Source organism: Crassostrea angulata, chromosome 6, assembly GCF_025612915.1.
Source record: "Crassostrea angulata isolate pt1a10 chromosome 6, ASM2561291v2, whole genome shotgun sequence".
In the NCBI taxonomy this organism is placed as follows: Eukaryota; Metazoa; Mollusca; class Bivalvia; order Ostreida; family Ostreidae; genus Magallana; species Magallana angulata.
In genome coordinates this window covers 60,887,601-60,914,056 of record NC_069116.1, presented here as the reverse complement: position 1 = coordinate 60,914,056, position 26,456 = coordinate 60,887,601, and the positions used below count along the sequence as shown (strand labels likewise).

General features: G+C 35.0%; 2 protein-coding genes across 5 annotated transcripts; one reads left to right on the top strand and one right to left on the bottom strand.

Annotated features, from left to right (window-relative positions):
* Nucleotides 1–111: 111 nt before the first annotated feature.
* LOC128187788 (excitatory amino acid transporter 2-like) lies at nt 112–6,495 on the top strand. Of its 2 annotated transcripts, none has more exons than XM_052858377.1 (11): nt 112–315; nt 428–502; nt 970–1,092; nt 1,684–1,771; nt 1,864–1,906; nt 2,143–2,254; nt 2,683–2,809; nt 3,441–3,674; nt 4,916–5,110; nt 5,612–5,746; nt 6,214–6,495. In XM_052858377.1, the coding sequence occupies exons 1-11, from the start codon at nt 171–173 to the stop codon at nt 6,398–6,400; spliced, it is 1,464 nt and encodes a 487-aa protein (XP_052714337.1). In that variant the 5' UTR covers nt 112–170; the 3' UTR covers nt 6,401–6,495. The 2 variants fall into 2 exon arrangements, with proteins under 2 accessions (XP_052714337.1, XP_052714338.1); XM_052858378.1 differs by having other exon boundaries at nt 245–315; nt 405–502.
* Nucleotides 6,496–6,641: 146 nt separating this feature from the next.
* On the bottom strand, nt 6,642–26,448 carry LOC128187786 (FYVE and coiled-coil domain-containing protein 1-like). Of its 3 annotated transcripts, none has more exons than XM_052858372.1 (24): nt 26,344–26,448; nt 25,315–25,457; nt 24,934–25,053; nt 24,728–24,840; nt 24,135–24,241; nt 23,428–23,571; nt 23,161–23,239; nt 22,631–22,851; nt 22,257–22,491; nt 20,809–21,813; nt 18,189–19,823; nt 17,536–17,676; nt 16,841–16,936; nt 16,215–16,262; nt 15,860–15,978; nt 14,728–14,866; nt 14,218–14,291; nt 13,166–13,177; nt 12,446–12,600; nt 11,888–12,179; nt 11,510–11,626; nt 8,662–8,821; nt 8,203–8,372; nt 6,642–7,126 (listed from the first exon to the last, which is right to left on the bottom strand). In XM_052858372.1, exons 2-24 carry the CDS (start codon nt 25,442–25,444, stop codon nt 7,072–7,074), a joined length of 5,367 nt encoding a protein of 1,788 aa, XP_052714332.1. In that variant the 5' UTR covers nt 25,445–25,457; nt 26,344–26,448; the 3' UTR covers nt 6,642–7,071. The 3 variants fall into 3 exon arrangements, with proteins under 3 accessions (XP_052714332.1, XP_052714334.1, XP_052714333.1); XM_052858374.1 differs by having other exon boundaries at nt 16,865–16,936; nt 26,344–26,447; XM_052858373.1 differs by lacking the exon at nt 13,166–13,177 and having other exon boundaries at nt 26,344–26,447.
* Between the last annotated feature and the right edge of the window lie 8 nt (nt 26,449–26,456).

The window sequence follows — 26,456 nt, the reverse complement described above, 5'->3', positions numbered from 1 at the left end:
GATTCTTACTAGTTCTATTTTTTTTGCAGGATAATAAAGGTTTATTATTTTTCTCTAAAGGGGTTAACAAAATGTATCAAAAAAAGAAGACATAAAATCATTGTTTCGCGTTTAATTGGACTTTTATCTACTTGTCAAACATCCTAGTCTATTACAGACTGTAAAGCATCATGAATAACAACCGGTCGAAGTGTGTTCGATTTCTGTCCCGTAACGCACTAATTATAAGTGTGTTAATTGGTGTGGCGGTGGGGTTTGCCTTCGGTTTTGGACTGCGACCTTTAGAACCATCCACTGATGCCCTTACTTGGATTGGTAGGTAATGGTTTATATACTATTTCTATTCGTTGCTTTCTATCAAATCGTCTTAAAATTGACATTAACAAACTTTTTTGTCAATACAGATTTGAATTTATTTCTTGGTCAGGTCTACCCGGAGAGATTTACATGCGTCTGCTGAAGATGACGATTCTTCCTCTAATTGTGTCCAGTATTATTATAGGTAGGCAGAAAATAGCCTACATCCTAAGTTAATAATTACTTTTATTCAATCATTTCTTAACTGCAACAATAGAGTGTTTCTTTTTCCCCTTTCCCCAACCTTTCACGAATCATTTTGATATAAGGTACTTTTATGTTACATTTACAAATTGGAAAACAAATTATATATAAGCAAAACTGTCCCTGACAGTTTGGTTGCATAAAGACTTACCACATTTGCTATCCTTACAGGCTACCCTCACTTACTTGATGAAATACAACATCCCACAGTTCTCTTTTAAACTAATTTTGCATAAACACATGGAATCGAATAGATTAAAAAAAAAACGCTAAATAAAATGTATTTCTAAGGAATTGCATGCCTTCAACTAGCTTAATCCTTCATCGTTTAAGAAATCCTTCATCAATCCGTAGGATCATAAAAACACTGCATTGAGATATGTTCCGTTTATAATCTGTTCACTTCAGGAACAGCCTCAATGAACGCTAGAACTAACGGACGTCTGGGTGCCGTCAGTTTCTGCTACATCCTGGTGACTGCAGCTGTAGGGGCTGTCATTGCCATCATCCTCTTCTTTCTCATGCAGCCGGGTAATTAGCGTTTGTTTTGCCTTGGACTGAAATAACACAACGTCATTGGAATAAACTCATCACGTGTTTGTTTTTGAAATCTCATTAGATGGCAAACGACAAAATTAAGATTGCAACGCTAACCTATTGACCTAATGTCATTAACATTGCGCGTCTTTCTTATAAATACTAGCTGATTTCTGGGAAAAAACCATTTAGGTCCTAAAAAACCAAAACACTTTTTAGGACTTTTACTCTCTATGGGAGTTTTTCAGGTCGTTTACTTTCATAGGAGGTTCAGCTTTGCTTGCCCAAAACAAAATTTACCAACCCGACACATTTTTGTAGACACTCAGTAACAAACAAAATTAGTAATAGTTAAAGTTTGTTTATTCTCCGTTGTCACATCGATAACATTATTTAACAAGATTTTGCGGATTTTTTGTAAAACTTATTTATCCAATTTATAATTTAGAAAACAGAGAAACTGTAAATCTTAATGAGTCGTGTTTTAAACATTGAACAGAATCTCTCTCTCTCTCTCTCTCTCTCTCTCTCTCTCTCTCTCTCTCTCTCTGGTATCCACATATAAGGCAAGATATTTGAATACAGGGAAGCACGTCAATCTGTCAAGGTCTGAAGACAACAATCCCGTACAGAGCAACATAGAAACCAGTGACATGTTTGCTGACATGATCAGGTAGGAAGGATTCATGACGTTAATATAACGGAAAATAATTGTTAATCAAAATAAATCCACTTTATCATATTATATGAACATCTTTATTTCAGGAATTTATTCCCTGATAATGTTGTCACAGCTTGTTTTCAAAAGGTAAAATACTCTCCTTTATGAATTTGCAAATAGGGTATATACACAAGGTCATAAAAGAGTCACTATTCCTTAAATTTATTTACAGTGTATAGATGACAATTGAGTGGAATTTTTGGAAAAATCAAAATGTTTAATAGAAAGAAAAAAAAATTCTTTAAACTTTATCAATTTTTGTAACTTTTGATTACATCTTCAAACAGTATAACAAGAACTAGTCAATTTATGTCTTGTTTTAGACCCAAACGAAGTATACACGCATCACTCGCACGTTGGTTATAAACGGTACAAATAGCACCATCACAGAGGTGCAGAAAGCTCTGTCCTCTACGAGTGGAGCAAACATTCTGGGTAAGCGGTACAACTGTATAAATTACGATGACAACGAATAAATTTATTTTCTAAATTCTATTTAGGAATTACTGCGACAACCAATCGAATTTTAGCTTTGAATTACAGCCACCGTGACAATGAGTATCTAAGCTGATCTTTGACACAGACAACTGCTAAGCAAACATTAGTTTTGATTAACGGTCACTGCAACAATTCAAATTCCGGAATGAATTACGTTAACGAAGAACAATCAAATAAGCATCGGATTATGGGGATAACTATTGAATGTTTTATTCTGAATGTTATCACTGCTAAATAAATCTTTACAATGTGTTGACCAAGGATTATACTAGACTGTACATCTTTCCTGTTTCTTTAGAAATGTTTTACCCATGAAATTGTTTTTAGAAATGATTAAAATAAATCTGCCTTTTTCTTGTCGCCAGGTCTTATCATTGCGTGCCTGATGTTTGGTATTACGGCCAGTAAACTAGAGGACAGAGCCGAACCTTTCATCACGTTCTTTGAGACCATCTATATTTTAGTTGCCCATCTGTTGAATTGGATCATATGGTAAGTTAGTTTCTCTTTAAATTCCATTTGAAACTCCATACTCTTTCGACTGATAGACTTTTCAGCTTGTTTATCAGTTGCCAGAAATGACAACTTGTTTATTACATGTTAGATTCTTTATCAACAGTCGGATGTATCAGCTATTTTTATTAACTTTAAGAAATGTCAGCATCTTTGTCAACTGCCAAAACGTTTTTTAATAAATCTTCTTTATTAACATTCAGAAATATCACAATTTCTATATTCATTTAAATATATCTTTAATATCAGCTTTTTTTTCAATTATCGGAAATACTGTTGGAAATATTAGCTTGGTTTTTAATTGTCCGCTTGTTTGTCAATTAAAAGAAAAATTGGATTTTTTTCAACTGTCAGCTTCTTTTTCTATGTTAAAATAATCAGCTTCTTTTCTACTGTTAGATGATTTGAAACTTTCTAAAACGCCATCTTCTTTATCAATTGTAAGCTTTTCTCTATTGTCAGAAAAAATAACCTTTTATTAGACTGTCAGATTATTTTTAAGTCTAAAATATCAGCTTCTTTTTCATTTGTCTTAAATTACATGTTCTTTTCTTATTGTCATTTTCTTTGTCTATTGTAAGAGTTGTCTTTCTTCTTTTTTTACTGTCAGGTTGACTCCTGTAGGGGTGGCAAGCCTCATTACCACCGCCCTACTGAAAGCTTCCGACATAGAAAGTGTGTTCACCAGTATGGGGATGTTTGTTCTAGCACACTCTATCGGCATCGCTTTCCATCAGCTGGTCCTTATTCCACTCGCATACTTCATCACCACCAGAAAGAATCCGCTATATTTCTTGTGGTATTGCTTGAGATCTTGGTTGACTGTTTTTGGTCCTGCAAGCTCGTAAGTATCTTCATACAACAGAAATGCTATGGAATATTTTATATTTTTTTTTCTTCAGGAGCCATGCAATTTCACAAAGATTTCCTTAGATGTTTCCTAATATAGAACTTAAGATATGCCTAAGTTTACACTCGGGGAAGATCCTTATAGTTGTCATAGCTGTTTTACAAACCGTTCTTACCGAAACGCAGTTGACTCATGTTCCATTACTTTTTGGCCCCGTTCATATCATATTATAATTCTAAATTTATACCCATCATGTATTTTCTTTTTAATATGACACAAATGTAAATGTTATACGTGAATGTGAAAGCACATTCTCTTATTCGCCTAGAAGCATCTTAGAAAAGTAAAATGTGTTAATTACTAGTAATAGAGTATAAATAGTGTAGTGTCCATGTACATGTACTGAAATTTTGTACACTATTTTACATTCACGTGCACACACGGGTAGATAAAATGACATTATTGACAAATATTCTTTGAAAACGGTATTTTTTTTTAATTTGAGAGAGAATGCATCGACCGTAGTATCTCTTTTGCTTTCTGCTACGTGAATATACATTGTATATTTCTCTGTTTCAAATATCATTTGGATATATTTACATCTACCGAGTGTGAATCCCTCTATTTCTTACGGATAATTCATAGCTCTGTAGAAACTGACAGGACAGAAATCTACATGCCCCGTTTATTGATTTGTCGAAACCTACATCGACCTTAGAAAAATCACGGACTGCACGAAATGATGATGACGTCAGACTCAAACTCCAATAGGAGACGATTTGGCTGTTTCTTTTATCTAACGTATTGATGTACATAAACAGTAAAGAGGATTTCACTTACTTTTTACAATCAATACATTAATTTGTTTGAAAAAAAAGATGTAAATATAAACAAAATGTTTTCTTGGGTGATTCATGCGGGTTATGAAGGTAGCCATCATAGCCGAAAAAAATTAAATAACCCGCTAATTCTAACGCGGGTTATGTATTTTTTTACCATGTCGCTACCTTCATATCCAGCATGAATCACCAAAGAAAGCATTTTATTGGTTAAGTGACTGCATGAATCAATTGAAAACTTGCAGAATCTTTGATATTCTTAGTATTAAGTATTCTTTGTGAAACGGGCCCCACAAAAACGTACTTTTTCCTTCAACAAATCAATAAAAAATAAGAATTGACAACGATTTGGATAGTAGTTCTACAACGCGCGCCTATTTAATTTTGATATTGTAGCGTTATAGGTATACCAGAAATGTTAAAAACTTTGGATGAAAATCTTCACGTGGACACGAGGGTTTCAAACTTTTTCCTTCCTGTTGGGGCGTCACTAGAGCGATGTGGTAGCTGTATGTTTATCTGTCTGTCCGCTCTTTTCTTGGCACAACTAGATGGGATGACAATAGATACGTCCATAGTGGTCGTCATCGGGTAAGTTCATGTGAACACTCCCAGAATTTTATTGTATTTATACAATTATCGATCTAACACAGACAGTAAATAAACAAAACATCATTTAATCAAAATGTGCACCATGCATGGTTCTTTTTATGTATCGACTATTCAAGAGTTGATGTAAGCTAAATTATTAAACTCAGTCTGTATCACTAGCGTGGGGGGGGGGGGGGGGGGGGGGGGGTCTCCAACTCCAACTTCTCAATCTTTCAAGGTAAATTTAGGATCAATTATCTTTGCTGCGAGAAAAAGTGGGGGGGGGGGGGCTGAACCTTCTATGATGCTATGTCCCTAGTGGTTAGGTCTAACTTCGCAAAATAAAAGTTGGGGGGCTTAACCCCCTCTAGTCCCCCCCCCCCCCCCCCCGGTTCCGACGCCTATATGTATGATTTCATTGGACGTTCTATCTCAAGCCAACATATTCTCGACGTGATTTAAAAGAACAAATATATCGTTTGATTAATTGATCTATTTCAGTCTTCTCGCCACGGCTGGGTCCCTGGCCACGCCCCCTGTCCCCAGCGCCAGCGTGGTGTCTATTCTAGTGGTTCTTTCCTCTATAGACATCCAAGTTCATAACGTGGGCCTCCTCATGGCGCTAGAGTGGTACAAGTAAGTCACATTCCATCACATTTCTCTTTCCAATTGTATATAGTTGCAAACAAAGTTACCAACGAATAATTTGATTCTGGTTGTAACGCTTTCTTTGATTGGCTTAAAAATCTCCTAATTCTTTTTAGATGACATATCTTACCGACGTCACATCATGACGTGTGTGATGACGTAATTTTGTACGACATCTAAAGTAATGTAACAACAGCAGGTGTCTTGCATGCACCATATTTAGAAGAAAGTAAAATGTTACAAACGATACTCTATTGATAAATCTGTTAAGCCAATAAAATATGGCATTGCAATCAGAATATTAAATTATTGGACCATTATTTATTCTTGTAGTTTGTTTCTTGTCTTTTGATTTATATCAATAATGAGATAATTCTTTCAAACGTGTGCTTTGAGCATTCGTTATTGACTTGCTAGCTCTCTCAGCGTAAGAATGTCTTCTTTTAACATTTTAGTGATCGAATTCGATGTACAAGCAATACTCTGACAATCATCTTGGGAGCAGTGATGGTGGAGAGACTCTGCAAGACACGTCTTAACTCAGACCAGGAACTGGATAGTTATAAGAACACACAGGAGAGACCGCTCTACGACTCAGAAATACGTGTCTTGGTGAACAAGGACAAGTCTTTAGAGAATTGATTCTGTGTATTTATGTTGTCAAATAGCGATAAAATGGAGCTCAAACCGGTAAAATGACACTTTTAAAGAAATACAGGAGTAACCGATCTATGGCTCAGATATATACGTACCCTGGTGAACAAAGGACAAGTCGTTAGAGAATTGATTTCTATCACGACAGCCTGTGAAGCAATACATTTGATGTAGTTCTCGATTAGTGTGTGTTTATTAGTTTTTAGCAACAAAATAAAAGTTTACCAAAAATGGTTTAAAATAATTTAATCATGTAAAATGAATACTTTGTAAAAAATAATGTATAAGGTATTGAATGAAATAAAATATACTTAATATAATTGACTATAACCACAGCCTGTTAAACCCTCATTAAAAGTTAACACATACAGATGTGTGTTAAATAAATACAGACTGGTTTAGAATACATACTCATTATGTTGTCTATGTATTATAATCTGACTATTGTAAATTTTAAAAAATGTTGTACAATGTACTTCAAACTTTTTCACCAACACAGCCTGTTGAATAATCATAACTTAACACTATTATACTTTTGGGTCTTTTAAAATGTTGAATAATCACCAAATGATATGTTTAAATAACTCAGTCACTCTGGTTGTTCATAACAGCTCAGTCAATGACTGAAGAAACCCAAATGTGTCCACTGTCCTTCGACCTCAGCTCCCCAGGTGTCTGGTCCACAAGGAGTAGCTGATTTTTTTGGACGTTATTCTAGAAAAATATGAAACCATACTATGATTCTGATTAGAAATTATAACATTAGGTGATAATTTGCTCCAAGATCAAACTACTTTATTCCGAGGAAATCCGTCTAATTTTAAAAGGAAGCTTTTTTCCTTTGTTCCAGCAGCAGCACTGACCAGTTCCTAAAACTTATATCTACATATGATTCATAATATCAAAGTCATGCCAATCAAAATATGAGGTTTTAACCTTGCAAGTATAGTTATAATTTTTGGGGGTGCATTTCTCACCTGGAGCAGGGTGCCTGGGGCGTTTTACAAAAAGATTACTTATGTTTGAGGTGTTTTGCAGGTAGATTTCTTACATGGAATAGGTGAAGGTCATTTATTAGATATCTGCAATGTTTCACAGATTACTTACCTGGAGTAGGTGTTGTCCAACAGCAGTGAGTGGACAATTATCAGATGTCTGAGGTGTTTTACAGGTGGATTACTTACCTGGAGTAGGTGTGGGACATTAATTAGATGTCTGAGGAGTTTTACAGGTGGATTACTTACCTGGAGTAGGTGTGGGACATTAATTAGATGTCTGAGGAGTTTTACAGGTGGATTACTTACCTGGAGTAGGTGTGGGACATTAATTAGATGTCTGAGGAGTTTTACAGGTGGATTACCTACCTGGAGTAGGTGTGGGACATTAATTAGATGTCTGAGGTGTTTTACAGGTGGATTACCTACCTGGAGTAGGTGTGGGACATTAATTAGATGTCTGAGGTGTTTTACAGGTGGATTACTTACCTGGAGTAGGTGTGGGACATTAATTAGATGTCTGAGGAGTTTTACAGGTGGATTACTTACCTGGAGTAGGTGTGGGACATTAATTAGATGTCTGAGGAGTTTTACAGGTGGATTACCTACCTGGAGTAGGTGTGGGACATTAATTAGATGTCTGAGGTGTTTTACAGGTGGATTACCTACCTGGAGTAGGTGTGGGACATTAATTAGATGTCTGAGGTGTTTTACAGGTGGATTACTTACCTGGAGTAGGTGTGGGACATTAATTAGATGTCTGAGGTGTTTTACAGGTACTGGTGGATTACTTACCTGGAGTAGGTGTTGTCAAACAGCAGTGAGTAGACACCGGTCTGCTTGGCGGTCAGCTCCCCTCGGACTGCCTGTTTGTGGGAATCACACTTACAGGCCGGTACCAGGAAGTGAGTGAGGGTGGGGTCAGGCCGGTCAAACTCCACGTAGGTCACACTGAAGATCACATCCTGTCAGGTGACAAAAACATACATATACATGTATACTCAATCAGTGGGAAAAACATGTCTGTTGTTTTCATACACCAAAGAATGACCAGTACAACCATTATAGTGCATCTCATATACCTTTTGGAATGTTTGCATTAAAAAGATTATGCAATAAGTAAACAGTTATTGGAAAATAATACAATATAAGTTCTATGCACAGCTTAGGCATTTGCACAGAAAGATTCCTTTTAGAATAAAATCTAGTTTTTAAAAAATTTAAGATTACAATAACAAATGAAGTCATACAGACCTTGGGTTGGGAAGTGAACTCCCAGCACAGCACCGTGTTCTGCTTATCAATCACCACGGGAATGGCATGACTTTTACCCGGCTTGATCCAGTATTCACTTGAGTTGTTTACCTCCCCTTTCTCAAGCTCTGCTGCCTTAATGACTGTACCAGTGGTGACACTAAACACAGCACAAATAAACAATATTAGATGAAATCATTTGGGATCCTTTAAAAATTTAAAGCATATAAAAAAAAGTGACTAGATTTTTGTTCATTGAATTAACATATTAGCAAGATTCAAAATAAGTATCCTTGGAAAAACCAAAACTAGATGTGTCGTAATGCCACAAATACCCCCGCAGGTGACCAAAATTTCAAATGCCAAATTTAGTGTAATGTTTGTTTGATTGCAGAATAAGTTAAAAGTCCCTGAAAAATTGTTGACGCTATGGCGTGATAGTTTCAACTGAAGATATTCAGCGAAATTTGTTGAAAATAGCTCATTTGATGCGTAAAATTGATATTATATTGTGGAATAAACATAAATGTCTCGAAGTATAAGCTATATTAGGGCTCGGGTCGAAAACGTGAAAAGGTTTCAGCAAGCCTAGCCTTCTGTCACGTTTTCTTAACCCACCTAAATATAGCTTAATTCATATATTTCAAGACAGTAACCATGTATTTTATATTAATGACCCTTAATATGTAATGTTATATATTTATTTTTTACTTAAATATGTCTGAATGTTTTTATAATACTATAAAGATCACCATTTCCGCCTTTGTTAAATAAAAAATAGCCATAATCCGACAAATCTGGGAAATGGGGCTTACAAAAAACAACTTTGATAAGACCCCTCGAACAAAGCAGGAGGTAAAAGGGTTTTTTTATTTGACTATTTGATGCCTTTTAGCAATATCTTTAATATGTAGAATTGAAAAAGAAATCCCTAGGGCAGAAGTTTAAAAAACATGTGCAAAATTGATACATTTCAAGCAAAATCCCATAGGGTCCTATGTTAAAAATTAACAAACTTTGAGATGACCCTTTAAACAAACGATGTGGTAAATGTCTTATTTTTTTATCTTAAAATAATAATTATATCATTCAGTAGTAATTCATGTAAAAAATTTCATTCAAAAATCTAGGGCAGAACAAATTAGACCCGGCCTAAAATAGTTTTAATGTCGTAAAACACAAATGCAGAGTAAAATGTTCTAATAAAGATTTCTGTTGAAGTGAAAAGAGGAACGTTCCTCAGATTCTTTGTGAAGATTTCTGTTGAAGTGAAAAGAGGAACGTTCCTCAGATTCTTTGTGAAGATTTCTGTTAAAGTGAAAAGAGGAACGTTCCTCAGATTCTTTGTGAAGATTTCTGTTGAAGTGAAAAGAGGAACGTTCCTCAGATTCTTTGTGAAGATTTCTGTTGAAGTGAAAAGAGGAACGTTCCTCAGATTCTTTGTGAAGATTTCTGTTAAAGTGAAAAGAGGAACGTTCCTCAGATTCTTTGTGAAGATTTCTGTTGAAGTGAAAAGAGGAACGTTCCTCTGATGCTTCATAAGTTTTTATAAGAATAAGAGGAACGTTACTCATTTTAAATGTCTGTGTAATGCATTTAAATGTCAATGACTCAGGAAAATTCCATCAACTTTGACTTGTAAAGGCTTATTTTTGGCAAAAAGGGGTGTATATGGATGCAGATATGAAAAACAGGGTCAAAAAAAAGGAATTTTGATTTTCCCTTTTTGATTTGGATTGTGTTCCTATATATTTATTAGACACACCCATATATTAAATTTGAGTTAAATGTGTGCAACAGTTGTTGATATAGGGATTGGAAAATGAAAGATGAAGGAATGACAGAAGGATGGAAGGATGAGAATGACGGAAGGATGAAAATGACGGAAGGACGAAATGACAAAACAGAATAACACTATATGCCCAGCAATTCCATGGCGGGGCATAAAAAAGATACAGTCAAACCTCATTATCTCGAACTAAATGGGACTGGTTGAAAACTTCGAGATATCCGAGTAATCCAGATATCAGGGGTAAACTACTGTACGTTTGGGACTTAAATATCACTTCGACATATCCATTGTATTCAAGATATCAGTGTTCAAGGTACTGAAGTTCAACTGTATATATGGCATAAATAAAACCTGTATTCTAGCCTACAAAGATGATGCCGCATGTGGTTTATTGAATTATTGTCTATAGTATGCAAATTAAGATGGCAATGTAATTCTTGTATAAAAAAAATAGAAATGGGTACAAGAAAGCTCAAAATTTTAAATCTAATGACAGACAAAAAAGTAGAATCTAGCATAAACACACTCTCTTTTAAAACAAATGGTTAAACATATAGTTTATACATGCAATTACTCTGAGTGATTCAACAACAACTCTTGAATATTTTTTGTATTTAAAAATTCCTCCTCTGTGTAATTTACTTTCTATCAAAAATAATCAAGTGTTGCATTAGTGCTTTTGTGAGCTGAAGGTAAGGAATACAGTAAAACACGGTTATAGCGAACACGCTTATAATGAATTGATGCTTACAGCGAAGTGATTTTCATTCCCTGTGACTATATTACATGTTGTAAATGGATATAACGAATTACGCTTATAACGAAGCAAAACCGCCCGTCCCTGGCACTTCGTTATAACCGTGTTTTACTGTAGTTTATTTCCTAATTTGGATAGTAATAGTGTATATTCTAGCAAGTGCACTTTATATTTTGTATCAGAATGCTTACTTTGGGTTAGGACTAGGTATTCTAAATCATTACACTTGTACTGCATTAGAGTGTGTAGTTAATAGTGTATACGTCATAATGACATCATTGAGTATACTATGTGCGTACTTTGGGTTGGGATCCTGGTACTGGTAGTCATCAGACGAAGCGCTCTGGGATCTCGCAATCTCCTCATCACTGACCAGGTGGAAGATTTCATCCTTGGTCAAACCCTCCGCTCCATCCCTTCAAACAATGTCAGATCATACAAGTTGATCTTTCAACCCTTTACCCCTTTCATTCAAACAAAGAAAATATATAACAAATGGAAGATTTCATCCTTAGTCAAACCCTAAGTTCTTTGCTTTCACAAAGTTACCATAGCAGAAAATTTCTGCCACCTACCCTAGACCTCCATTTTTAGTTCTTTAAATTTTTCTAAAATCTGACACTTGTCTTACACTTTCCCTTTTTGACTCTGAGAATTTTTTGACTTCTGACACTTACCCTACACTTCCCTTTTTAACTCTCTTCACTTCGTCTGTCTCATTCTGTCCGACTACAGAGATGGAGATGTTTGCTGCCACCTGTCCAGGTACCACAGCCTCCTCTGCTTCCACGTTCTCCCTGGGGGCCGTCTCAAGGTTCGGTGTGGACTGTCCCCTCCCTGGGTCTTTGATGGGGGTGGAGGTATGTTGGGGAGGGTTGCTGACCTCTGGTTGACCCAAAGTTTCAGTGGACAGAGTATGATTCTCACTAACACTGCTGGTCTGAAGACTGGAGTTTTCTGGATCTTCAGCTGAAGCAATGATAACTAATTTACCAAAAAAAACCACCATAAGTGTCCTTTCTTGTGTATGATGTCCATATAACTGAGCATTATAATGAGGTTAAATGAAAACACAATCAGGAGACACTCTGTATAATGATTGAGACTCTTAACGAACAAAAACTAGAAACCAGCATATATGAAATAAAGAACTATAGTATAATCTGTATACCACACAGGAAAATTATATGAAGGGACTAAGTGGAGACTTTTAATGAGGACTAAGCAGTGAGTACCTGGGACGGGGGGACTGAGGACTTTGGGCGAGGTCTGCTCCTCCTCTTCACTCTCTGGCCCCTCCTCCTCCTGTAGGCGACTGATCATTGAGGTACTGAGGGCATCAGACTGGGTATACTTCTGGTAACACAGATTACAGGCCCGGGACTTCTTACTGAGGGAGAAAACATCACAAAATTTCACACATTCTAACAAAATGCCACAAAAATAAAATATTACTCAGGCATTTGGTTATTTTCATTTCAATACAGTTAAAATTGAAAGTATAAATGTGATTACCTCATAAATGTATAAGAAAATAATATAATTGAAAATAATTGTCATGGTATTGTGATGAAAATATAAAACTTGTTCATGCTTCTTGGCATTAATAACCAATGTCTAATTATAAATTTTAGCTGAAGAAAAAATTTTAAAAACTGTTTTTTTACAAAGTGATCATGTTATAAAATCTTTTAATTATGCTTACAAGAAAAAACAATGTTTAATGAATACAAGCCTAAAGCAGTGGGTCCTGGAGCTGATGATAATGCAAATAATCATGCAAATAACACTTCAAGTTAATAGGAAACTATTACTTTCTAATTTTATTGCAATTACAATTGATTGATAACATGAACTCAGATGGAAAAAAAGCTAAAATCAGAGGAGTTTCCAAAGATGAAGTCAAGCAAGCTTTTTTAAGTAACAATGTTTCAGTAAAGTATGACAAACATTACCTTAATGGGACCCTTAAGTATGGGTTTAAAAATAAAAAAAAATGGTGTCAGTCAACATTTATCAACATCATGCCTAATATTTTGACAAGGTCAGTGCTTTGATGTTTGGAACCTCATACATGGTTGAAAAGGTGGCATGTTTAGTAGAGAAACATTTTGCTAATCATAAACCCTCCAATGAAGCTGCTGCACTCTTATATTCGGTTTTAGGACTGTTTTATATTACAATAACAACGGTCCACAGCAACTTGGTAAAATTTGTTGAAATGTAAATGTATAAATATCTAAGTGTTGGAAGCAGAGATTGGAGAAAAAGAAGATTTTGCTAAATTGATACACATTCATGTCTATGGAGCAAGCTTAAACAACTGATAAATTTTTAATGATATATACATGTATTTCACTTATTAATAAATAATCATTTAGTTTCAGACTGCAAGCTGTCCACATTTGGGAAAAAAATGATAATTTAAAAGCCACAAATATATATACTGGTTAACATAAATACAGAAGCCTGTTTTGCAGTAAGAAAATACATTAGTATTAATTGTATGCACTTTATGCAGACTTGGGAGTTACTGATTTATGAAGTTAGCAAAATCTTGGACTTCGTGATGATGCTTGCACTAGAAGGCTTTGATTAAGTATGATAAAATAAACTAAAATGATAAATCTTTGATAATCATCGACAGATATACTTGAATATGTAACTGTTGCTACAGTTGTACAAACCTGCTATACGCAGAATATAAGTATTTGTTGCTATAGTTGTACAAACCTGCTATGCGTAGAGTTTACAATATTGTTGCTACAGTTGTATAAACCTGCTATGCGTAGAGTTTACAACATTGTTGCTATAGTTGTATAAACCTGCTATGCATAGAGTCTACTTAACTGTTGCTACAGTTATACTGACCTGCTATACGTAGATAATAAGTAATTGTTGCTAGAGTTGTACTGACCTGCTATATGCAACATATCTAATTGTTGCTACAGTGGAACTAACCAGCTATGCATAGAGTCTACAAAATTGTTGCTATAGTGGTACTAACCTGCTATATGTAGAGTCTACAAAATTGTTGCTACAGTTGTAACAGAATACCCGACCACACAGCCGACAGTGATGCTGAAAATAAAAATGTCTTCCATTATCAATCAAAGCAATCAAAAAGAATAATTATGTGACTGTTTACACAACTCAAAATAAAACTTTAGAATTGGTACTCTCATAAAGGAAATCTCACTCAAGATATATTAAATATTGCTATACAAACTAAAATGCTGAAGCGTACTTCAATGTGCCACAATTAAATTAAATATAAATAATATAATATAAATACAATTAAATAAAATTAAAATCACAAAAGAACTTTTAAATCATCTTAAACACTGAAGGTTGAACACATGAAAAAATTTATCCAAAGCAAAGATGCATGCTTTTAACTAAAATTATCACCAGTAAAACCATAGATTTCTTGTAATGCTGATTATAGTTAAACAAAAAAATGCATTTTAATATAGGGTAAAAAAAAGATGGTAAATCAAAAAATGACAACATGCACCTTTCTAACCATGAAGGTGAACTCGGTTTTACAGCCCAGGCAGTGTGTGACCGACTTCTCGTCCATCCACTTCGCGGTTGACTGCATCTTCTGTTCGTAAGTTAGGCGGTCTGTCTGCTGCCAAAGATTGTCTTTCTCCCTGCATTTACAAACAACATATTTTCATTTATTTAGTTTTTTTAACAATAATCTCAATGAGAATTTCAATCCAGTTTCAAGTGAGAAAAACCATGCATTGCTTCACAAAGGATCAGAGCCTGGAGCACTGAAGATTCTACAATCTGTCCCTGCATGTGAAATGATCAAGTTCAATTTTGAATGAATGGAAATAAATAAATCAAAGATAGAGAAAGCACAGCTGAACTTTAATAAATTAATTATCAGCAACATTCTGATTACCATGGATAAGCCAAAATGAGTTTCAAGTCACAACCACCATTTTAACCTCTATTTATCAAGAATTCTTAACTTGGTCCTATTGAGTTCAAGGTAACAATGTTTCATATTATGCATTATACATATAAACACTCACTTAGTAAGCTGTATACATATAAACACTCACTTAGTAAGCTGTATACATATAAACACTCACTTTGTAAGCTGTATACATATAAACACTCACTTTGTAAGCTGTATACATATAAACACTCACTTTGTAAGCTGTATACATATAAACACTCACTTTGTAAGCTGTATACATATAAACACTCACTTTGTAAGCTGTATACATATAAACACTCACTTTGTAAGCTGTATACATATAAACACTCACTTTGTAAGCTGTATACATATAAACACTCACTTTGTAAGCTGTATACATATAAACACTCACTTTGTAAGCTGTATACATATAAACACTCACTTTGTAAGCTGTATACATATAAACACTCACTTTGTAAGCTGTATACATATAAACACTCACTTTGTAAGCTGTATACATATAAACACTCACTTTGTAAGCTGTATACATATAAACACTCACTTTGTAAGCTGTATACATATAAACACTCACTTTGTAAGCTGTATACATATAAACACTCACTTTGTAAGCTGTATACATATAAACACTCACTTTGTAAGCTGTATACATATAAACACTCACTTTGTAAGCTGTATACATATAAACACTCACTTTGTCAGCTGGACAATTTTCTTTTTCAACTGTTTCATGTCACTTTTCAGTTGTGAGATCTCCATGTCCTTGTTCTCCTCAATAGAATTCAACTCATCTTTCTGTTTTTCTTCTTGTGCCTGAATGTTACATGAGATTCAAATATTACAATAAACATTGAAGCTTATTTAGGCAAATTATTCATCATTTCAAAATTTTATCTTCTTGTGCATGCATATTAAATAATGTTCAAATCTTACTTAAAAACATTTAAGCCTTTTAAATTTATATATCAAAATAATTTTTTCTAAAAATTACTTTGAAATATAAGATCTTGATTAAAAATACAAAGTCAAAGGTAAACTGTCAACCTCACCCTAAGCTGAGAACAGAGGCTCTCTTTACTTTGTAGATCTTTTGTTTTCTGTACAAATAATAGAAGCAAAATCAGAAATAGTTGATAAAGCAAATCCATCCCAACAAATCAATTTGTTTCATTTGAACACAAATATAGCAAAATTCCAGATATAAAAAAGTTTTGTAGAGTCCCTGGCAAAATTTTCAACAAATCCTTGCAAACTTTTCCTGCTATAACCAATTCGGTTATAACGAATAGTGAACTGATTTGGAGTCCCATAGAGGTGAAAAATAATGAAATTTACATCTTTTATAACAAATTGTTTTAAAGTTGAAAACTAAGAAATACTAATCAACATAATTGTTTGAATGAATTTAATTCACAAAAATCCTTGTTTCCCAAACAATTATTTCATAAAGATTTCTAGAGATTGAAGGTTTTTTATTTCATGCCTCAATAACCAAAACTGACAGTCAACGAGATAAATCCACTGGTCCCTTGGGCTTGGCTATAAACGCATTTCACTGCATATTGATAGGACATGGAATCAACATACCATTGAACCAGAAACTTTTGGATTGGTGAATGGTTATGCGAGTCACAGAGAATAAAGCAGTAACATTCGATGCAATGAGGCAGTTTACCTGTGTGTTTGCACCTGTACACACCTGCGATAATTCTCCTGCAAGCACTTCTTTCTCTTTCTCTAATGATGACACTTGGGAGCTCAAGTCTTCAATCTTCAAAACAACAAGTGTTATATGCAATTAAAACAAAAACTTGTCAGCTTGGATTGAAAAATTAACAGAAATGAAATTTGATTGATGATAAGGGGAGAAATGATAAAAATCCATGAAAATTAAAATAAAACTAGTAATATCACTGCAAATAACACATTTCACTGCATCATTGATCTTGAAACTTCAGAAAATATGAATTTTTTCAATGAATTAAAATATTTATAATATTTGTAAATTGCAAATTTTCATTGATATTTTGAATTCTTCAATGTTAAAAAAATCAATTTACCATTATTTGCTGTAAATGACAATTACTAAATATAGTACATTAAACAGAAAGCCTGAATTCCTAGTGGATGAAGGAAAAGAGGCTGTGATATAAAAGGATGCATGACAAAGTTGTAAACCTTTTAGACCTCATGGAATGATCCTTCACACTTAAAATTCACACAAAACTATTTGCTCCTAACTTTTTCAATTATAATATAAATATGTTTTAATCATATTCAGTTGAAAAATTTTAGTAGCTTGATTAAATAAAGATTTATAAATCTGTCCGGCTGTCATACATTTTTAACATTGTAAGTCTGTACGCCTACCTCTTTGTTGATGTTAATCGCCTCTGTCTCCCTCGCTTGTTTAATCGTTAGCAGTTCCTCTTGTAGGGTCTGCGTCAGTGACTCTTTCTCATGAAGTTTCTCTTCATAGCTCTTCAAATCGATCTCTTTGGAAGCATAGCTCTGTTAGAAAAAACATATTTAACAATAGACAATTTCTATGTAATAACAAAAATGTTAAAAAAATATAATACTATAATCACTTAATATAAGATTTGTAACCGTCTAAGGAACATTGTCAGGCTTTTAAAGCTCTACCTTCTATAGACTTTCGAAACATAAACAAAAATTTGGAAAAAAGTCAGTAACAAACTTAAAAAGTATTTTGTTTTGTCAAGTACATGTACCAAACCCATTTGTACATTAATAAGGAAATATACCAGGTAATTAAAAATGCAACAGAAATAATGTTATCTGATTTTTTCCATTTGTCGTCTTTGGAGATTTAGAGGGCAGTCAAAGTGTTGTAATTCAAACCAAAAATTCTGGTACACTGTGTGTGAAACTGTCAATTGATAAAAAAATTTAAAATCTTGAACAGTGTTGAGAAGATTGATATCACTACATGTATCAAAAACTTATAAATCTATTAATATTTCATCAACTACTTTTTGACTTCAGGTAACAATACACACCTGCAAGGACTTCTCGTGTTCAATTTGGTCAGAGCTGAGCTGGAAGTTGAGTGCCGTGATCTCCTGCTTCAGTGTCTCTATCTCCGACACCAGTCGACCCTGTGACGTCTCCCCCTCCTCCCTACTCACCATTAGACTCTGGTTTTCTGTCATGGCTTCCGCTAAAGACTGCTCCAACTTTTCAACAGTCTTTGATTTTTCACTTATCTCTTTCTCCAACTCTTTTACTATCTCCAATGTTGAGCCTCTGACTGAGTCACTTTCTGACAATGTCTTTTCTAACACAAGAATCTTTTCCTCCATTTCATGTTTCTTACTCTCCCAATCACTGCTTTTTTGTTCAAGTTCAGCCTCCACTTCAGCTAGTTTTGTCTGGAGTCTACCAATCTCACTCTGCTGAGACTCTCCACATTCCTTTAGTGTTTCTATTTGTTGAGAAAGTTCTGAACTCTCCGTCTGCAATTTCTCCAGTTCTTCCAACAACTTACTCTTTTCTTCTTCAACACCTGTACTGACATCTTGGACATTCCTCAGGCTCAGTTCAGCCTCGTTCTTTTGTTGTTCCGCCTCACTCAGCTGGTTCTGTAGCTCACTCAGCCGTTGTTCTAGCTCCTGTTTGTCACTCTCTGCTCTCTCCTTCTCACTGTCCACTGCTTCCAACTGGGAGGATGTATCCTTCAGCTGTTCTCCAATAGTATGAACATCACTCATAGCCTCCTCTAGTTTCACCTTCAGGTCTGTTCTTTCACTTTCCATTTGACCTACAAGAGTCTTGTGATCTTTACACAGTTTCTTTTTCTCCTCCTGCATCGCAGATAATTCCCGCTCTACATCAAAAAGCTTTGTATGCACAGCTTTCTTTTTGTCCTCCAACTCATTCTTCTCTTCCTGCATGAGTTCAATAGTTTTTTGGACTTCACTGTTTTTCTGAACAAGTTCCTCATATTGCTTTGTCAGGTGTTCATGTTCCGAGGTAAGATCCTTGAGCCTGTCCTTCCACTGGTGAGCCTCCTCCCGGTGTCTGAGGACTTGTTCCTCAAGTGAGGACACTTTCTCCTGTAGCTGCCCAATCATCTGAGACTGAGACAACAATGTCTGCTCCTTCTGGCTGATTTTCTCCTCCAGCGATTTCCTGACTTCTGTATTGTCTTTGTTGGTCTGACAGCTTTGTTGTAGCTCAGATTCTGTTTTTGAAGATTTTTCCCTCATGGCTGCGATTTCACCATTCATTATGCTAATTTCCTCCTGTAATTTTATGTTCTGTGCATTAAATCCCTCGCTCTCCGTCACTGCTTCCTGTAGCTGCGCCTCAGTCTCCCTCAGCTTTTCCTCCAACTCCACAACTCTTTCTTTGGTTTCTGATAAGACATTGTCTACTTCCGACATTGTCTTCTGTAGATCCCCTTGAGCATCTAATGTAGTTTGAACTTCTTGTTGCAAACTCTGGTTTACTGCCTGAAGTTTGGATATTTCAGTACTTTGATTTTTCAGTGTCTGCTTGCTTTCAATTAAATCATTATGAATCCTAGACTTTTCCATGGACACTTCATTTAATTTATTTTTTACAGAGTTTATATGATCACATAACTTTTCTAGCACCGATGAAAATTCTGAGTTTCCTTCAACAGCTGGTACCTGCATAGAAATACAAAACCAATATAACAACATCATAAACGTTTTTTAATTTGATTAAAAATTTGATTTATTGTTTTTTGAGAAACCATTGTTCTTTCAATTTTTGGGAGTTGATTTTATTCAGCTCTCCTATGCAGTTACTCTGGCAAACCGGAAATGAAACAGAGTTTGAACCTAAGCACAAATCATCACCGGACAAGACTTAAATTATGTAGTTCTTGAAAATAATCAATAAATTCAATGTAATGTATGCTGATGCATTGTTTTTCAAGGAAACATATTAAAAATACCTTGAAAATAGTCAGACTTTAAATGGTGCGAACAATTTAGATATTTTATGTAGTCGTTTGTATTCCTACGCCAGAGTTCAATTTAATCTCATTCAACCAGCCATTCAGCTGTCTCCGTACATCTCCACCAAGCAGAAAGATTCTCTTGCTTGTCATAGATTAACGGCGATAGCCAAGCGTCTGGTTGAGCAAGACTATAGTTTAATATCGCTTGGATCCATACAATTTTGATTGCTGATACATAGTTTGACTGTATGGCTTCTATTTTTAAATATCAGACAACATGATTCATACAAGGTTTTCTCAAAATCAAATCTTGTCAGAAAAGTCTGAGAATTCATATTATAAAACTGTGCATAATTCAAATACAGATTAAAACTACATGACATGCAAAATAACATCATTGATTCTAGAATAAAATCAACTTTTAGATTTTAAAATAAAATCAACACTCGTCAGTACTTCAGTACTTTCATTTTTTTTTTTGCTTTGCTTTTCATAAATTATTAAAAATCAATATCTCTTTCTAATCAGTGAAATGAATATATACTCGGAACAAAATTGAAAAATTTTGCTTTCAAAAAAACTTAATGGTAACTAGTAAAAAAATTTCCTTTAACTTGGCCTAACTAATTTTTAATTGATTTGCTAGAGAAACCATTATGCCTACTCCATAAAAACCTAAATCTACATACCTGTCCAAGCTGGCTGTCCCCATCCTCCGACAGAACCCACTTGACAGAATGAAGCATGCTTTCCATGGTTTTATCCTTGTCTTCAATAACCTGAAGTTTCTCTTCCACCAGTTTCTGGTTTTCTTCCTTAGAATTACTAACCAGTTCATTCTTTTCATTTGCATGCTTTAGTTCTGTTCGTAGATTGGAGCAGCTTTGTTCAAGGTTCTCTTTTTCATGTAAAAGATGCGACATTTTTTCATTGAGCTTGGAGCAGGCACTTGTTTTTTCTTCAAGAGAAGATTCTAAATTGGAAATTTTTGTTTGAGTTTCATTTAACTGTTCTTCTTTCTCCTGAACCTTGGATTCCTGAACCTTCAATTTGTCCTGGAGGTCAGACACTTGAACACTCTGGTCCTTCTTCATTTGTTCAACAAGTATACCAAGTTCAGTGATCTCTTTCTTCTTCTCCTCTAAGCACTTCTTATTCTCACATAATTCAGCATCCAGACTAGCTTTCTCTTTCTCCAAGCTTTGAGATCTTTCTTCAGCATTGCTTAGTTTAGTCACCAAATCACTGAGTTCTGCTCTGATTTCCTCTGTCCTTTGTTTGTTATTTTCTCTCTCTTTCTCGGCGTTATCTTCCACCTCTTTGACTTTCCTTTCCAGCTCACCCACAACTTGCTGCCACTTCTCTTCCCCCTCCACTTTCTCTTTCTCCATTACCTCTATCTGTGACCGCCTTGACTCGTTCTCCCGCATGATTTCCGCTAGCTGAGTCTCTAGTCGAAGTTTCTCGGCCTCCACCTCTTTCAGATTTCCCACAAGTCCCTGCATTTGATTGACCGAGTCCATCCTAGCCGAGGCCTCGCTATCTTTACTAGCAATCATATTTTCAATGCGCTGAAGTAACTCCTGGTTTTTGGACTCCAGAGTTTTTACCTTTGCTTCCTGGCTGGAGATTTCTTCGGATTTCTTTGAATCCCCCTCAATGCTGTTTGCAAGGTCTGACATTAGATTCCTAACCTACAATAAATCATCAGTCTAGTATGTTAAACTATCTTGTAAACATACAAAAGAAGAACTGAGGTATATTTAGTTAAACAATGGAGGTTTTATGAACACCTGCTGTATAATGATAGTTAGGTTGGCTGTTGATATTAGTTATAAACTATATCAAAATTTTTCTACTTATTAATGAAAAAAATTCTATAGGATTTCCGAGTATTCATATAATATTACATATTATTCAAGATTTATCTTTAATATTTAAACTCCTCTTCAAAAACCTGTCTCTAGGACCATAAAACTTGAAAATCTCTCTTTTATTCACACTTTAACAAAATAGATATAGAGCCAAACATTGAGACTGAGACACGATAGACACAGGAACTAAAAAGTGAGATTGAGATCAAAAGAGAGCTTATGACATAATTCAGTAGTCCTTTACTATTAATGAATACAGCTACCTGCATCTGAAGGTCAGCATTGCTCTTCTCCAGCTCTGAGACTTGAGTCCTCAGACTGTCATGGCTGCCTTGGTGGGAGGTCTCCAGCCTGTCAATCTTCTCCTGGAGGCTTTGCCCCACCTCCTCCCTCTTCTTCAGGTCTTCCTCCAAACTCTTCACCTCTCTCTGGTGAACCTCCCCCCTCATCTGCATCTCCTTCTCTTTGGATTCCACCTCCAGACACATTCTGTCATGGCTACAGATACATTAAAAAAAATGCTATAAAGGAGATACATCTCAAAGGATATATCTAGGCAACCAAATACATGTACCAATATTGAAGTCCCTTAAATTAGACTTGTGTGTACATGTACAAGTTTGTGTCTCTTGTTCACCTCTTCTGAAGCTCCTTATTTTCCACTGTCAGTGCCTCGTGCTGAGTCTTTAGATCAGCGTACTGCCCCTGGATGATTTCTATCTCGGACTTTGTGTGGACTACAGACTGCTGTAGACTTTTCTTCTGCTGCTCCAGAGCCTCGATCTGGTCGCCATACTCCTGTCTCAGACTGTTCTCCACGTCAAACGACTCGCTAAAAGATTCTCCACGTCGATTCTCCTACAAAAGTCAATCACACATTACACAACTAAATTACAACTTATCGCACACAAAAGTCAATTTTGACACAACAAACTAACAATTGTTAATGAGAAAGTTGATGATAAGAAATAAGGATTTTAAAATCAAATGATATATAAAAGAGCTTTACTTAAAACAATGCATTTCATTCAACAATTCAATCTTCATTAGCAAATGTATGTTCTAAAAGTAAGTGATGGGGATTTTCTTTATTAATAAAAATAAGATTTTTATCATATATCTTTACATCTCTGTGACTGAGTTATATCAACTGAATACTTCACTGACCTGAATGGGAATACTGATTAGACTGCTCATGCTGTCCGCTCGACTTGGGGGGTTCCAGTTTTGATTTCCTGGGGTTTTCCTAAAACACCCAACAAAAGTTACCTCACTCAATCAACCAAACATGTATGTTTGTCTCCGTTTCCATTAGATTATCAGTCTAATAGTGGCGATTTCATCTTATCTTCATAGTGAAGTTTCTTTCTTTAAGAGAATTTAACAATGCAATATACTTGGAAATCTCAAAAAAAAAATTGAAAATATAAATACTTGGCAAATGATGGCCAGGCATTGTCAAGGTCATAACCCCTGGGTGCAAGGTCGAACTGAAGGTCAGTGAGGTCATAAAGGTTACTGATCAGGGAGCTGCTTTTGTCGTGATTCAGCCATATTGACTTTGGGTGAAAATAGTCACTGCAAAAGAAAAGAAAGGCAACGTTAGGAAGAGACTGAATGATGCTTTATTAGAAGTATTCTTATGTGTAAATATATATATTAAATAGACTCTTACATGTATCAAAACAAACACCAATTGCCTTGAGTATTTCAAGTCATATGCATTATTTTCAAATTATAAAACAAAGATGTCTGATGTTTTTTTTTACATGTACATGTACTAAAATTAGATGAACCTGTGCAAAATAAATAAACTGTAATAAACTGTAATAAACTGTATAAAAACAACCCCACTTATAATTTGTCAGAGATTCTGCTTAGATACATTACATGGTATTGTGTAGTCACCGTTTAAGACCTCAGTATAAATATCCTAGCCCTCCCAAATCTCATTTCCATAAAATTTCTTACATTGTACTCTACAATGTATTTGTCTTTCATATTACATTAAAATGTCATAAGTTTATAACACAGAAAAACTTAATATGCACTCCTGGACCAAACAAGCTTTGTGTACTAAGGAAACAGAACTGAAAGGAGTATCTTGTGAAATGCTGAGCATATCAAGGATACGGAAGTACCTTGTGACTTTTCCGTTCATGATACAGGCCTGCAGACTGTCCGCCATTCTGTTGTGCATCAAACAAAAGCGCAGAAAGGCTCGGCCCTTACCCACAGAAGTCTTGTACTGAAAGAGAGCTATTCATCAAAACCAGAGTAAACTCGCACCAATTATATTAAATCTAAACTAAATAGAATACAATCATTGAAAAAGAAAAGAAAAGTTAGACCAGTAAGGGATCAAATGTACTAGTGTCTATTAAGCACACAATTATGAGTAAAAAAAAATTATTTCTTATTGTTAGACATTGAATTTATTCTCAGCTCTGACACAACATCAATGAAATTCAAATTCTTAAGATTGGTACCATGTAACTGGCTGGACACTATCCATAAAATTTCACAATGATCTGTGTCTATTCACAAAAAAACCTTCATGTACATGTATGAACTGTGTTATACATAGAGGCAAAATATTCAACACATAAACACTGTGTGCATTCACCAAAAAACCTACATGTATCAACTGTGTCAAACACAGAGGTATAATATTCAACACATAAACACTCTCCATGAAAATAGAAATATCTGAATTTTAAGTCTGTGTACTTACATCTCCAAGTGTTTTCACATACTTAATCCCATCATTGATCCCCTTTGTAGATCCCAAGCAGTCACAGATGTAATCCCAGTAGTCCTTCTTCTTCCCCAGTATTGTGTACTTATCTTGTAAAAACAAAAACAGTACTTTATTATAGACCTTTGTTTGCATGAACAATCGTCTAGTAATAATTAAAAATAAACTTGACCTCTCCACACCTTTCATGTCGGCTCTCAGCAGGTACTCCAGTTTGGCACAGAACCGCTGAAGTTGTTGATTGTCATCGGTCAGTGGCTGCTGATTGTCCTCGAAGTCCGACTTCAGGTCAGCTATGCACTCTGACAACACACAAAATACAGTTTAGAATAACAATGTACAAAAGCTACGGTTCAATTTAACAGTATTTCATTAAAAGTTAATGAGATTTTTTTTCAATATACATGTACCACTGATATGTGACAACTTTTTATCTCAACCAATCGGTTTTTTTCTTTAAAGGAAAGACAGCAAGAAACATTTCAACAACAAGCTTTTCTTGTGCCTCATAAAGTATTCTCAGACACTAACAAAAAGTTCTCTTTTGTTTGAGAATAACTTACCAGAAATATCCTGAATGATCCGATCATTCTGAGGATAAGACACAAGGGTAGGGGATGAGGACACCTGTGACCCAGGGGACGATGCCACTTGTTGTCCACTCCTGGCAAAGGGCACAGTGGGTGCCGACATGGCTGCTTCTTCTCTGAGAATAAGTATATGGATATTAGAGCACTTGTTATTAAGCATATTCCGTATAGATTTCCAAAATATACTGTAGGAATATTTTTTCAAGCATATAATATCTACAGGTTTCAGTGGTCGGTGTATGTCCTTACTTTAGACCGGTTTTATTCACAGTTTTTGGCCAGTAAATTTTCCCTTACATTTATTGAACTTCTAAACACAAAAGTTTTCACTTGTTAAGCTTAGTAATACATAAAGTTGTAAATTAAAATAATGCAAACATTTTCACCCATTAATAATCATTTTTGCTACAACATGTATTATGAAAGTCAAATGTGGGGTATTCATTTTATGAAAAGAAGAGACCAAACATGGTACCTCAAAACCTAATTAGACCTAATGTGGTAATGCAATGCAAAAAAGGTTATGATAGCAGGATTGATATATTCATGTACAAGTGTCAGAGTATAATGATGGTGTTTTATTTCATTCTTAACTAAATGAGTTTTGCCAATGTCTCTCTTCTGTAACATATTCTACTATTTCTAAATTCTGTGTAACATTCGCATCACATTGAGGAAGTGAAATGCCATTCACTGGTGCTACACCACTTGAGAACTCTTACTTTCAGTTGGCTGTTTAAATTTCAAAGTCCAACTTCGTATTCAATAAAGTGAGATGAATACCACATTGAACAGACCCTATAATATTTTTTTTTCAATATCTGGATACACTGTTGGATCAAACGACAATCTATATCTACAAGAACATTCACCACTCAGCCAGTAGCAGCAGAACTTGAAATGTCGAATTATATAGATCTATAGTTTCACTCTATTATCTACGATTCAATACGCATGCAATGATGGTACATTTCACAACAGTGTATCTCACATCCTGGTTACCTTACTTCCTAGTATGGATTCCCGGTTCTAAACTACATCTTGCACAAGTTTTAGTCTGTGTTCTTCTATCCTCGCAAAATGAAAACAAACCTGTCACATGACCTTCGGAGAGT